Source organism: Terrapene carolina, unplaced genomic scaffold (genome assembly GCF_002925995.2).
Source record: "Terrapene carolina triunguis isolate 2854851 unplaced genomic scaffold, T_m_triunguis-2.0 Scaffold66, whole genome shotgun sequence".
Lineage (NCBI taxonomy): Eukaryota > Metazoa > Chordata > Testudines > Emydidae > Terrapene > Terrapene triunguis.
Genome location: NW_020664417.1, coordinates 23,042,987 through 23,058,172, shown reverse-complemented (window position 1 = coordinate 23,058,172; position 15,186 = coordinate 23,042,987). Strand labels below are relative to the sequence as shown.

General features: G+C 38.5%; 1 protein-coding gene and 1 non-coding gene across 4 annotated transcripts in view; one reads left to right on the top strand and one right to left on the bottom strand.

The window, feature by feature from the left end:
• ARFIP1 (ADP ribosylation factor interacting protein 1) overlaps nt 1-15,186 on the bottom strand; it is a 74,932-nt gene that overhangs the window by 7,793 nt on the left and 51,953 nt on the right. For all 3 annotated transcript variants that reach the window (XM_026647856.2, XM_026647855.1, XM_024207628.2), the window contains 3 exons: nt 14,718-14,939; nt 11,099-11,256; nt 8,746-8,920 (listed from right to left, as the gene is read on the bottom strand). In XM_026647856.2, the coding sequence (XP_026503641.1) occupies nt 8,746-8,920; nt 11,099-11,256; nt 14,718-14,939 (555 nt within the window). The remainder of the gene's footprint in view (nt 1-8,745; nt 8,921-11,098; nt 11,257-14,717; nt 14,940-15,186) is intronic.
• LOC112111950 lies at nt 13,939-14,054 on the top strand. The gene has a single exon (XR_002908544.2). It is a non-coding gene; the product is annotated as a U5 spliceosomal RNA (small nuclear RNA).

Here is a 15,186-nt window from a genome sequence, read left to right as displayed (position 1 = left end):
TCGCCACTCCAGGCCAATGGGGGCTGCAGGAAGGGCGGCCAGCACATCCCTCGGCCTGCGCTGCTTCCCGCAGCCCCCATTGGCCTGGAGTGGCGAACCGCGGCCAGTGAGAGCCGCGATCGGCCGAACCCGCGGACGGGGCAGGTAAACAAACCGGCCCGGACCACCAGGGGCTTTCCCTGAACAAGCGGCAGACCAGCTTTGAGAAGCACTGCCCTATATCACCCCCGTTATATCATATAATTGAACCAGGATTGTTTGTTACAATGTGCAACAAGGTTATATTGATACAAGTTTAAAATATACCAGATCCTTGTTTTCAATCATTTGCTACATGATTCCAGACAAAATGCAACAGACTAATGAAAATTTCATCATAATAGGACAGCTTGCTTTTACCTCACAGAAGTGAAGAAATTCAGGAACAAATGAATGTTTGTCCTTAAGCCCATTCCTTTGCTTATCAGCAACTGAACACACTTCTATGCAAAAGTCTGAAGTGGGTGTGCGATCATAGGAATCTTGTGCAGACCCACACTCCTAACCTAGCATTTTAAAAGTATGCCAAAAGGGAGAATTGCCCAGTGAAAGTCTGCAGCACCAAGTCTGTCTTTGCAAGAGATCAGACAAACCAAAAGGGGTGAGTCTCCCATTCGGTCACTTCCAATGCCCCAGTTCTTCATCTCACTCCTCTATTAAACACTCCATCTAACTATGGTCTACTTCTTCCCAATCACCTTCACCTGATTCGACTTCATTTCCTCTTCCTTGTGTCACAATTCCTCCACTAACATCACTCAGTGATGACCTGCTTGCCTCTTTGTCTTAATCTCATTTGAGCTAAAATGCTGGATCAACTCTTCCACTCACTTACTTGGTCTGGTCTTCATTAAACACTGCTCCAACTCTAACCTCTCCATTGAGATTCCCCTCAGATCATCATTTAGTCTCCTTCAATATTGTCCACTTACTTAGACTTGTTTGATATTGCCTGGGCTGAGTACTTGGGCTGGATGGGTTTCTGTTTAAATATAGTGTTCTGTACCATGGTTTGTTTAGATAATTTGTAAGGACCTTATGGCACCAAGATTAGAAAATAAAGAGTCATCTGGGCTATAAATCCAAGTACTTAAATTAATTAGTAAGTGGAAGATATCTTAATCTTTTCAAAAATATGTTATGAAATTCCAAAAATCATTCTGTGGCACAAATCTGTATATGATCTTTGTTTAAAAAATAGGCAACCATGTTTACTGAACTTAAGTATCTTTATAAAGATACTACAGATTCTTTCTAAATTATAGTGGCATCAAATACATTCTATGAAATTAGACCTTGATAAATCCAGAGTAACAAAAATTACTTTCAGGGCCACACTGTTTTGTTTTAATTCCTAGTACGTTCTCTTGATTTTCCTGTGTACTGTATTGGAAATGCTTGATGCAAGTGAAAAAATGGCCAAATCTATACAGTCTTAAAATGCATGCTCCCCTCCACTGACCACTTTAAACTGACCAAAATTGGTTTAACTTGACAGTTTCTAATCACAAAGGTGGACATAATTCAAAGCTTCATCCATACTCATTTCATTGAACACCTCCCTAGCTTTCCCAGTCAATCTGGTCAGCAGGACAGGCATATGCTATACCTTGGGATATGGTGAATTTCACATAGAGGAATTTCTATCTACCTCTGAACCTTTGTGTCTTCAGTATTTTTGTAAATGGGACAAATTCTTTCCCAGTTTTTGTTGTCACGAGGGGGTGGATTTCCAGATGACAGTGAATTATGTGAGGGGCAAGGGGGAAAGGACTACGTGTGTTAAAAAAGTCAGGGCATTCCATTAAACGGGAGAATAAAGAAAGGCTACTTTATCAGTAAGTTACAGTGCTTTGAGAGTGCTGTCTATACAAAGTCCCTCTCCTAGGATGAAGTACTCCAGGTATTATGAACTTCTAGAACCTTCTGGAAAGCTCTGGCTGCCCATTGTGGGCTGCACAAGTACTGCCTCATGGCATCAAAATTAAGATGTTATAGAAGCAACAGTCATGACTCCAAAGTTAAGGCTGAGTTTTACATGTGAAGCAGGGATTCATGCCTCATTTTATGTATCAAAAATGCATCATATCACCCTCCTCCCAAACTACAGCACTTATTCCAAATATCTACACATAAATCCATAAATTCAGGAATTTAAATTAAGAATTGGTCCTTTCAGAAATTTATCACATTGTGTCAGTCTTTTTGCTTCTAATGATTTAAATAATGGGCCATCTCTTTTCTTTTTCACACCTCCCAGATAATAAAAACTCACTGAAGTCTTGTATATAAACTATATCTGGGGAAAAAATTAGGATTAATGGTCATTTTTTGCTGCTGTTCTTCATAATTGAAAGTTTCTCCTTCAGCAGAGGCTGACAAATCATGTTCTTCAGAATGCCACAAAAAACTGCCCTACTTCAAAATGGCGGCCATCTTCTATGGGTACTAGTGTGACAGAGGCCACAGGCAGCCGTTACCAAAATGGCCACCATATCTCATTGTTTTCAGTGGGACTGAAGATGCAGGCTTCCCTTAGCAATAATGGCCACTGCTTCCATTCACCTAATCCTCACATCATTTCTCAGTGCCTTTGAAAGCACTGGGCACTACCATCTTCCTTGAGGGCAGCTTGGCATCACTCTCATTTGAAACAATGGGGAGATGGTGACTATTTTGAAAGATGAAATTTGAGTTACTCTGAAGGAGAATATTTTATTTTTCTGTCTCTGCTAACAGATAAACATTTAGTTAGGATAATGGCAAAAAGTGACCATTAATTCTAAATATTTATTTAAAATAAAAGCTACCCATTGCCTAGATCTACGCAACTGGAAGGACAAAATTGGTGTGCATGTACTGTTGGGCATGCATGTGCTGGGGAACATGATGGATGAGGAGGAAAACTCAGGTGTGCACTGCCTCCTTTGCAATGCGCTGTCACTGCAAAGCAGCTATAAAATCCATCTCAACTGGCCAGTATAATCTGGATGATTTGTGCTGCTCTGGAGTGGCTAAAGCAGCTAGAACATACGGGTGATTCTGCTCCTAAAAGTTAAATAAAGTTTAAGGCTGATACTATGTATCTTCTACTCAACAGAACTATCATATGGTAGCATTCTCTTTGCATTTCTAGCTTAGTGTACATATATGAACTTTTCAATTAAAAAAATAAGGAAATTCCAAGACAAAAAACTAAATTAAGATGGCATTAAGTTGAGAATACATATGAATAAACTCTGGGTAAAATACATTACAATAATGTCATTATCCCAAAACCAAATGTTATAAATCTGGGACATTCAAAGTTAAGTTTAAACTTAAAAGAAATCCAAATATGTTAAGGGTAGGCCACCCAAACAACTAATTCTGCCCAGTAGTGATACAGGGGAGGAGGGCAGCGTGGGTGGGGTGGGGGAAGAAAGGAAAAAGTGTATTTTTAAAAAATCCATTAAATCTAATCTGGAACCACAAATACTAGAATTGTTTATTATAATCATATGGCTATTGCATGGTGTAACAATACTGCATGATTATTTTCATTATACTACTGCCTGGAAGCACTGCTGATATCATGGCCACACTGTTCAAGGCACTATACAGACATATAAGGGACAGCCCCAAAGAATTTACAATCTAAACAGACAAGGCCAGACACCATTTGGTTGTTTGATTGCCCTACCTATAAGGGCTTCTATAATAGGCGAGAGAACACGTTTTTATCCATATGACTGTAAGACTGCTTCCTTCAGACTGCTTTGAGTTCTTAAGATTTTACCTCTCTTCAGCATTTTGCATAGATAAGGCTCTTAAAGGAGAAAAAAAGCTCTCTAGAATTAAAAAGTTCTCATGTATAATTTATTTCAGCACCAAGACCACATATATTAAGTCAGAAATTTATTGATTGATGTCCATTCTAGAGATATAGATGTACTAATACAGCTCAGTGTTCCTACTGCATTTGATAACATTGTTCATACAGTATGTTTAAATTTTCTTCATATGGAATAAGTCTGGCATTCCAAACCAAAGATGCATGCCAAGCAGGCTCTTTAAAAGGCACTGACCCAAAATATTAGGCCAGTATGGACTATTGCTTTTTCAATGATCTCCCTTTATTTCAATCTTCTCTTCTTCAATTAAACAGTGGCACTTCTCTTGTGGTATAAGAGAAGACAGGAAATGGCAAACTCCAATTAATAAGGGGCTTACCAAAGCATAATGTAACAAAGTCTTTGCAACTATTGGATAATAGTATTATGGAGACTGTTCCATCAGCTTGGGAGTTGAAAATTCTGCAGTTGTTCTTAAACCTAGTCTCCTATATGGTATACTGAGCTAACAAGTGAAGCAATGGGGTAGCAAAGATTCTCTTACAGCCTTACTCTGGGACTTGTTTTACATGTACTGTATTTCACTCCCTCAGATACAGACTGAGTCATAATTTGACTAGTTGTAAGATCTGTCAGAGTGCTGGTGACACCCAAATGTTCCTTTGGTAAGACAGGTTTAATGATGTCTCAGCTTTCATAACTACAATGGGGAAAAAACTAAAAGACATAGGTTATAATTTAATCAAAAGGAAATTGAATTAGAGTGCGGTAATCCCTCTGGATTTCAAGAACATTTCTTCAAACTTTGTTTTTAAGGGCTACCAAATTTATTCTGTGTAGAGCTCAAAGTACTATTTTAGCCTCAAGTTCTATTCCAGTGAAATACTGATAACATTACATTTTCCAGTATCACATACAGGACAAGTACTAGTTGCAGCAGGAGCTCCTTTGTTTTTCCAGATAAAATCCCATCAGCACAGACTGACATGAAAGGACAGTGGCGATGTAAGAAGGATTCATTGGAAAAGTATGATTCCTATATGCTCTGTGATTTAGGAATCTTCCGTTAAATCCCAGGAAGCACAACAAGAAAGAAGAGTCGTTACATAAAAACGAGGGAAACTAGGAATTATATACAGACAAAGCTACAGGCTGGAAAAATGGGTTCCTATCACAGTAAGTAACTGTAATCCTGTTTTGGCTTCTTTTCAATGACCCCATATAGAGATAGTAGATTTAGAAAACAAAGACGATCTTAGGAGGTGGGCCTAAAGATATATTTAAAAAGACCCCTCATTATGGCTGTTGTGATTATGAAAGATACCCTAGAGGCCTCCATTTTCAAATGGTAGCTATAAAAGTCCTACAGTAAATATTTTGAAGCTTCCAATGCCATGTAGTTGAGAAATACCCAACAGTGCTAAGACTGCTAAGCACACAAGAGCAGTTTTTAAAAATCCCTTTTTAAACAGAAAAAGCCTTGAGCCAAACCTCTCTCAAAGCTCAAGATAAATCAAGACCAATTGCCAGATTTTACAATTTATGTAGGAAATTGTCCATTTCCAGCCAAACCATTAGTCCTTAAATCTATGTGCAAATTCCACTTATATTTGTTGAAAACGTACAGAAAGATTTCACTAATTTTCAAAAAAACCTTATTAGCACACATTTCTAAAACTCTACTTAATTTTTTAGAAATTACCTCAATTAAATTTAAAATACAGTGTTGCTGTGTTAGTGTTTAAATAGGTATTTATGTATAAATGTTTATTTTTATGGCAGCAGTATAGAACTCAGGAACTGTGTACTATGCTCGTAAGAAAAAAAACATACAACTCGAACTATCATAAGAACAAAATAGCTACTGTGTAGAAAGCACTGGAGCTCAGAAATTCTGATATTAGATCTTGTGTCCAGAAGGTAAGGATGTATTCCCTGTATAGAGGTTGTATTTAGTCAATGAAGGATTCTCCTTCTCCCAACCCCAATTCCTACCCAATCCACACAAGCCCAGAAATGACTTTGGCCTTTTTACTGTAGGATAGGGCTTCCTTAAGAGATTGCAAGTCTCCCGGCTCCAGTGCAGGGTTAACTACAAGGCAACACAAGGCAATTCTCTTCTTCCCTATTGCCAATCCAAAGGTTGTTTGCAGTTTCTGCCATAGTTCTCAGCCCTGTTGAGTTATCTGCCCCCCCTGTAGTAGTAGCGGGAACCAGCGGCTTGAGGGGACAGATTTGGGGACTGCAGGCTGCAACTGCCAATATAATTCTGCTGTTAATCAAGACTCCCTGAAGGAAGGAAGAATTCATCAGGGGTCTCTGCAACATTCAGTTTCATAAAAAACAAAACAAGGTGGCAGTAAATGGACTCTTGTGGGTCAATTAAATCTCAAGATTTTTCCAACTCCACATTAGATTGGCTGTGTTTGTTAAACTGCATGTGTATGGTGTGTTTACGCAATTTGTATTTACACAACCATGAAATCTGCAATTTGATATGGGTATAAAAATGCAAAAGTGCAAAGGAAAAATTTCAGCAAGTGCTACCTTCAGCTGTTTTTAAAGTCATACATCAATAGCTCCCCTATAAAAGTTAAATCATTTCAACGAGAAAAAAGGCAAAAAGCCGAACTATATCAATTACATTAAGTCCTTAATCATAGACGTAACAGGAAGCAATGAAAGAAAATTATCTCAGTGCACCAGTTTGCAGAAACAAAACATTTATCTCCAGTTTCCAGATCAGCATACACTGAAAGTTCAACTCTTCTGAGAACTAACAGTTTAGTATCTGCATTAACGTTGGGATCTGAGGTTCAGTTTGCTTCAAGAACATAATTTATAACATTATTTGCAAATGGAAGAACTATGCATCAGACACTTAATGGGCTAGGTGCTCATATGGTGTTAACAGGAAAAACTCTGATAACACTGATTTTCAACACTTGATGATCTGGCCCATTAAGGGTTTGGTGTGCTGTTTATTTGCAGATGGCAGAGCTATATCAGTATGGATGTTCTTGAAGGAATCTGAACCTCTGGACATAATGCTGATGCCAGTGTAGTAAAGTATCTTATTGCTCAGAAGAGCTGAATCAGTGGATGCAGAGCTGGAAACCAGAGGGAAGTGGTGTTTTTTGTAAGTGTATGTACTGAGACTTTTTCTCCTTTTTCGTCTCCCCACTAGTTTATTGTTCTCTACTACCTTTTCCCATTGTGTTAAGGGCTTAATCTAACTGTATTGTCTGATTTAGGTTTGGGCTACACTACAGAGGTAGGTTGACATAAGGCAGCTCCCGCAGATGTAAGTTGCCCACTACATTGACCTAATAACGCCACCTCCGTGAGAGGCATAGCATTTAGGTCGACGTAGTTAGGGTGACAGTGTCTGCATAGACACTGCGATACTTACATTGCCTGTTGGCCCGACGGCAGGAGGAGCTCCAGCTGCCTGTGCCCCACACAGTTTAAGTCAGTGGAAGTGCTCCTGGTGAGGACGTGCACCACCAACACAGGGGGCACAGTGTGGACAGGAACCACCATAGTAATTACTGTGGTGGCTGTACGTTGACCTAACTTAGGTCGACTTAATTTTGTAGTGTAGAGAAGGCCTTATATTGACTTCAGTGGAGCTAAGCTGTTTTACACCAGCTGAACATCTGGCCCAAAACACTTTCTCTTGAAAAGTCAGAGTCCTGCAAGGGTTTTAGGGTTGGTTTTTTTTGGTGTGTTTAAGAAAACAGCCTGCGCCAGAGTAACAGGTAATGTTACCAATGTCAAGGTTTTGCAATATGAGCTGGTGTGCTACTGAAAATATTCATCCATTGTTAGAGATAGAGGTTGCTAACTCTCCCTTCCCTGTGGGCATTTGCAGTAACTTCAGTCATAGGAAAGGACTCTAGCCATTCCAGGCACATATTAATAAGACTGTTCTATTTTTATACCTATCTAAGAGGAAATAAGTTTGACAAAATGGATTTTTCCTATCTTCATTTTATCCTAATCCTGACATTGTTATTAACTTCGAAATCCATGCATGCAGAGATCAGTAGTGTCGGTTAGAAACAAGTAGTAAGATGTTTGCATGAGAAGCCTTTATTTTTCTAGTTCACAGAAATAGGGGTGGGTGGGGAATAACAGTGACTCTTGCATGCCTGAAAAACAAAAACTCTTGCAGGACCAGAGAGTATGTGAGGGAAAGGGGCAGGCAGAAGCAATCCTGTCTAGAATCTACGAGAAAGGGAAACTGTTCCAAGAACCAGACCCTTGCCTAGATCCAGGTTGAGAGACAGAACAGTTTTGCTTCTGAGTTGAAGGTGGCATGTAGAACAATCGTTACAGTTCCTCAGTCTAATCCTCATCTAACATTGATTAAATACACACATCTTGGCACCAAAATTATTAATTCTTAAAAGAAAGATTAGTTTTGAAATGGTCTCTTTACTGCCCTTTCTCACTGCCTTTTACACATATCCCTCCCGCAGGCATTACCAAACACTGTAATAATGCTCTGCATTTTGAGCCCACAATCTAATCATAGATCAATTCGTAAATCAAAGTATTGATCACTATTACACAAGTGTGAAAAAGTGCAGTAGAAATACTTTCATATATTCAAGTAACCTTTATTATATGCTTTTACCTCAGTAATTTAGAGTGAGGGACTTGAGGTCTCTAACTCCATGAAGGCATGTTCCAATAGTACAATAAGAATCCAAAACCCAATCTAGTTTACTTCTCTTTCTTGTTTTACATTTTGAAGCAGACTCTATTTCAAGAAAATGTGCTGCTATATCAGATATTAATCTCGGGAGACAGAATCTAGCAAAAAGCAACTCCACTACACAGTGTAGAAGGTGATGTTGTAGCTTACCTTGTTTTCCTCCAAAAATTTCAATTTGATAGATACATCATTGCGCATTTTGTCATATTTCTCTTTATGCACTTGGAATAGCTGCTGTGACTGTTCAATCTTTGGCAGAGTGTTTGCATCACGGGGACCAAGATTAAGTTCTTCTAGATCTGTGCGATAGGCATCATATTCAATCCTAGGAGGGAAAAAAAAGTGAAAATGAGCCCCAATTTCTCAAAACTTGCACACCAAAACCAGGAGATTAGAAAGAAAGCTGGACCAAATATACAAGTGCATGTAATGCTCATGAAAGGTACTAGAATGACAACACTTTGTTTATGCATCAAAGCATGTGTAACCTAAATCGTACTGATGACGGAACATGCCAACAACTCAACCACGTTATAAGAGTATGTCTTCACTGCAGAGTTAATTCGGGTGATCAGCACCTGCACATTCAAGTTAACCTAGAACAGATGTGAGCAGCCACACCGTAAAGCCATAGCCCAGTGTCCTCATTGATGCCACACTCATCTATACGTGTTGATGGGGTTTCAGGGGCATATCCTATGGTTCTTTGTACTATAGTAAGCTGAACTGCTGTATGAAAAGGGAATCAGAAAAAAGTCTGTCCTTTTGGGCACAAAGGGATAATTGTGGGAAGGCACTAGAGGAATATCAGCACTTGAGTGATTTAGTCTGCATCCTCGTTGCAAAAAGGTCAGGTTACCAACCCAAGTGAATACATGTATATACTCTTTTGGGTAATGTTAGGTCCTGAACCACTGAGGTCTGGTATATGAACACTAACCACTGAACATTAGTACACTAATGCTAGTCTTTTGTGAACTGCACTACATCATCCCATGCATGGACAGCATAAGAAAATAACTGGTATAATCTTTTGAAGTCATTTATTTAGCATTCCATTCAAAGTAAACTGTTAACAGATTAAAGACAGGGGACCAAATGGTTTAGGTATTTTGTCAAGAGGTTAGAAGCCTGTCACATCCAGATTGTCAGTTTGAATACAGCCCAATTCAGACGAGATCTAAAGTTACTACCTGATCAGGGCCGGCTCCAGGCACCAGCTGAGCAAGCTGGTGCTTGGGGCAGCAGATTGTTCGAGGCGGCATTCTGCCCAATCCTAGGGCAGCACGGCCGCTTTTTTTTTTTTTTTTGGTTCCGCTCCGGCCGCCCTGTAGGGGGTGGCAGCGCGGAGAACCAGAGCACCCTGCAGGGCAGTCCTCTTCCTTCCCTCCCCGCCGACCGGAGCGGAGCCCTCGCAGCAGGCGGCGCAGCAGGAGGGGCCGCGTGGCAGCCCTTCTCTCTCCAGTCCTATTGTTTTTTTTTTTTTTTTTGGGACGGCCAAAAAGCCAGAACCTGATATGTTTGATAGAGTTCTTACATGAAATTAATTTAGCTTGTACATGACACCATATTAACTAGGCACTGAATTACTGGTCTCATCTAGTTCATAGCAGATAGGTATCCTTACCCATCAATTCAGCTGGCACCTAGTCAGCAGACTCCAAAGATTGTTCAGTGACTGAATGGACCACTATTCAAGGTTAATATATACTATCAGGAAGCAGATTGAGAAATCTGGCTTTGTTGCCACCAAGCTATACCTTTACTATGGATAAGTGTCTCCAAGTTGGGTAATCAGTTATCTAAAGAATGCACTAAAGGGAACTGGAAGAACATTTTATTTCTCATTCAGAAACATTATTTCATATATGACTATATGTAACCGCCCAGAATTTCCACTATTATTCTACCGGGGCGGGGACGGGGGAAACAAACAAACAAACTATCTTTACCCAATAGGAAACATTAAGGCCATGTCAATACTACCTCTTATGTCAGCAAAACGTATGTTGCTCACGGATGTGAAAAAACACCCCTCCCCCCCATGTGACATAAGTTTTGCCGGCATAAGTGCTCGTGTGCACAGCACTACATTGGCGGGAGATGCTCTCACTGACATAGCTACCGCCACTCGTTTAGGTGGTTATTATGTCAATGGGAGAGCTCTTTCCTGTCGGCATAGCATGGCTACATGAGCAAATCTTACAACGGCACAGACGTATTGGTACAGCTGGGTCGCTGTAGGCTTCTAATACAGACTTGGCCTAAATAGAATCATTTCTGAAAGATCTGAATTTAACAGAAAATTTTCTGCAAGTTTAAATTTCAAACATCATTTTGAAGTATTATATAAGTGTAAAGACGGAACGTCTTAAACATATTTAAAATATGAATGTTGTGTTATATTTACAAACTTTTCAACACTGTTTACCAGTTCAAACACAAGGACTAAACCTGAAGACTGTGTGTTAAATGAAAATAACTGATGACACAAAATATCTACCTGGCACTTTCATATTGTTTCACAGTCATTAACGTATCTTCAATTGTTTTATTCACCAGTGTGTTCACACTGGCAATAAAAAAGTTAATAGCACCAAGAAGGGTCTCTCCATTTTTAGCTAGAAGTTTCTGAGTATCTGCATTGTATCCAAATTCCTCCTATAACAAAGAACAACAACAACAAAAAATACTGTGGTTTATAATTAAATCATGTCATTTACCCAGATACTCATTAACACTGGAAAAAAACCACATATACTTATTAGGAAAACAACAGATATGATAGACCATATTGTATGCAATTTCATCACTGATGTTTGAATGAGTGTATATTTAAATAGACATAAGTGATTACAATAGTGTAGGCAACAAATTAAGCTCAGAGAGTCATAACCACAACTATCCCTTTGTTTTAGACCTTTACAAGCAACTGTTCAAGTTTCTCCCATGAAACCCCATTGATTTCAGTAGAATCTGTCCCAACGGGATGGATAGCACCTATTCTTGATACCAATTCTACTGTGAAGACAGTTATGGATCTTGGCTAAACACAAAAAAATTACCCTTATTACCACTTCAAAGAATACTGCCAAAATCTTCAGATTATCATTTTGTAACTATTTAGGATTAGTCTAAATTCAGTGTCTCCCTTAAAGACAATTGTAACACCATGAATTATACCAGCAAAATAGGCATCGTTAACTAAATTCACAGGGGGCAAACGGTATTAATTAGTGAACAAGGGTGGTTATGATATCCTGGAACATCACAATCTGATATTTATTTTAATATGTTATAAGTGACTGAGACAGCAGAATGTACTATCATAATGGATGGTGAAAAAAAGGAATAATACAGATTAGCTACAAATGTTAAGGGGGCATGATTAAGATGGAAGTTATTGCCAAAGAGAATTGCAATCAAGTTTTGGTATGACAAAAGGCAAGGACCAATTTATCAATAGCAAAAGATTTCAACGTCAGATTGCAATGATTATTCTTTTAATGCAAGGCTCCCACACATAAGACTCATTGATGTATTTGTGTTTTCCATATGGCATCTTCATATTCTGCATAACCTGAGCTTTCATTTACCAAAGTAAATTTCTAGCTATCATGGTTGTGAAGATGTTTAAGAGTAGGTTAGATAAATGTCTATCAGGGATGGTCTAGACAGTATTTGGTCCTGCCATGAGGGCAGGGGACTGGACTCTATGACCTCTCGAGGTCCCTTCCAGTCCTATTGTCTATGAATCTATGTGAACCTAGTGTAACCAACTGACGGTGTAAACACTATGGTGTAAACGCTAATGCCAAATTAGGGCTCTTAAAATGTTAACATTAACTGTTTCACATCTGATAATTTTAGCGGATGGGAGTAGGGAGTGAAGCCTAGAGGAAAGAAGATGCAGAGTAAACAATACAAAAAGAAACAGCTAAGAGGGAGAGAAACTGCCAAAGATGGGGAAGAAAAGGAACCTAAAACATCGTAGTGAAGCTAAAAGGGGTCATATTATTCTGTTTAGCATATAATAAAATACTGAATAAATAAAAGTTTAGTTATTACATAAGGCCATATTTTACCCATGTTCTTTGTGAGTACCTCCTATAAACATTAATGGGAAATCCTCTCTGGATTGAGGATAGTCATATTTACACCCTGACACAGATTATAATTAAAAATGGAATTCAGCTCTCTCAACATAACCAGTGTGACACCCCTGTTCATAATAAATAGGCCTTGAAACCAGGGAATAAATATAGGAGAAATCCTTGAATCCGAAGGATAAACACAGTAGAGAGCTCAAGATGAAAGCTACCACCCACTGATTTTATAAAAGGTAAGAACTCAGTTTATTAGAGCAATGTCATGTCAAAATCTTGATTTTTCACCGTAGCAACTAACTGCTTTGCCACTCAAATGTGGATGTCCAATTATCAACTGTGAATGTTAACATTCCAGCTTTTTAAACTTGTTTTGCTCAAGTCTTAAAAAGTGTTATCCAAACACCTAGCTCTAGTGATAAAAACAGCCCCAGATTCATCAGGCAGCACTACAGTGAAGTTCAATTAAAACTAGGGTAAGTTAGAGTACTTTGTTACATTTGTGGAAACCTTTATTTATTAACAGAATCCTCTTCAACTATCTACAGAACAAGAAATGAGTGGTTGAAAACAATGAAGAATTCCAAGACTGATACAAGAAACTGGTGGAACCTGAAGAAATGTTGTTCCAGTTGCTACAGTTACAAGCTATGAGGGGAAGAACACATTAAAAAGAGTACTATTTCAGCATCAGAATTAGTACAAGTTTCAGAAGTCATGTCCAACTCCAGTGCACAATGCACTATGTTCATTTTAAGTTCTATCACAAACCGCATGCCCCATTCTTGCATCGACAGTAAATAGATTGATAACACTTACTGTATCTTTTTAGCAGGACAATTTATAGTTTCTCTCAGTTGCTGAAAATGCCAGTCACCAATTTGCATTTGCCAAAAAGCAATATATAAAGATTTGCCCTGTGAAAAATTGATAGTCTAGAGTCTTGACAAGTAGCGAACAGCTGAAACTATTCAGTGTACACATTAACAAAAAGAAATTAGGTGGGAATATAGAGATAACTGAAAGGGGAAGGAGGTAAGAGTGAAGTTATTTCTGAGCTTTACAGCCTCTGAAGATAATTTGGGAAGTTTACAATAACTACATTTTTGGGAACCATCAGGTACCAAGATACTGTACCCATCAGATAGATTGTGACTCTGGATTCAAGGCTGGGTGGCAGGAGGGAACTGCTATAGATATGGGAAGTAGGATTGCTTCCCTCCCCCCAGATCTGTTCATACTCTGGTTTCTCTTCAGATCGTATGGATCTTTCACCTTTTACTAAAGATTTCTGTGAAAAGGAATATATATGAGTTTCTACCTAGATCTGTTCATCTTTTTTTGTATAAGATACCTGGCTTCTGCTTCTTACAAGATGTAGAATTGTACAGTCAGTTACAGCAATATTGCCTGAATAGTATATGATACAACTCTGAACTGAAGAATTATCCCAACGCTAAATGTAAGATTTCTAAGTGATCACCTCTAATTTTCTTGCTTGGAGAGTCTAAATGCTGTAAAAAGAACTGTTTCTCATTATACTATACAGGTTGCAAGGCTCTGATCAAAATGGTGCTCCATAAAACAACTGAACTCAACATTTTAATCTGCTAAAGAAAAAATGATTAATCCACATTGTTACCTCACCTCTTTTGCATGAGCCCCACTCTATTCCCAAACATAGACACAACAGGCTTGTTATATTTTACAGGAAATGATGATCTAGAACAATTCTAATGACATTTCATTACTGATAAACGAGGAGCAAAATTGTTTACTATACAGAGTAAACTTGTATGTTAGTAGTCTTTTAGTTCAAATTCCAACTAAAGCCAGACATTAAAAACTACTGGATGACCTTACTGTAATTTCAATGATTTCCTTCAGAGTCTCAAATGCTATTACATAGCAGCTATCTTCCTAAATATTGAAGACTATCTACTGTACAACATGCATAAGCCAGTGAAGTTCATCCTCAAATTTATATTTTATTTTCTAATGCTATTAAAGTCTTACATGGAGTTCCAATGATTTCAAACTCAGGTCTGCAAATGCATCTCCAAGTTGCCTTTGGGTATTCACCATCTGGTAGAGTTGCGTGGACAAAGTCTGTGCCAATCTTAAGATATTTTCATACTTCTTTTTGTTATCTCTTAGTATGTCTATTTGGGCTTCCAGTTCCAGGTCTACTGTTCTTGAGCCTCGGCCCAGCTTTTCAGAGATGATCTGACGAGTACACTGCAAATTCATAACAAATAGTTTAAAATTATTATAAAAGCAAAAAAAAAAAATTCTATATTCAAGACAGTACAGCACACACCATTTCTTGGCTTCAAGGAGTACATAATTATAAGCAATTCTTTCACAATCACTCCTCCCAATTTAAGTTTGCACAACAAACCTGAAGAAAAATGTCAAGCTCTTTAGAAGTTTTTCAGGACTCAGCAAGAACATTTGTTGGACAAGTCTCAACTCCTACTAATAA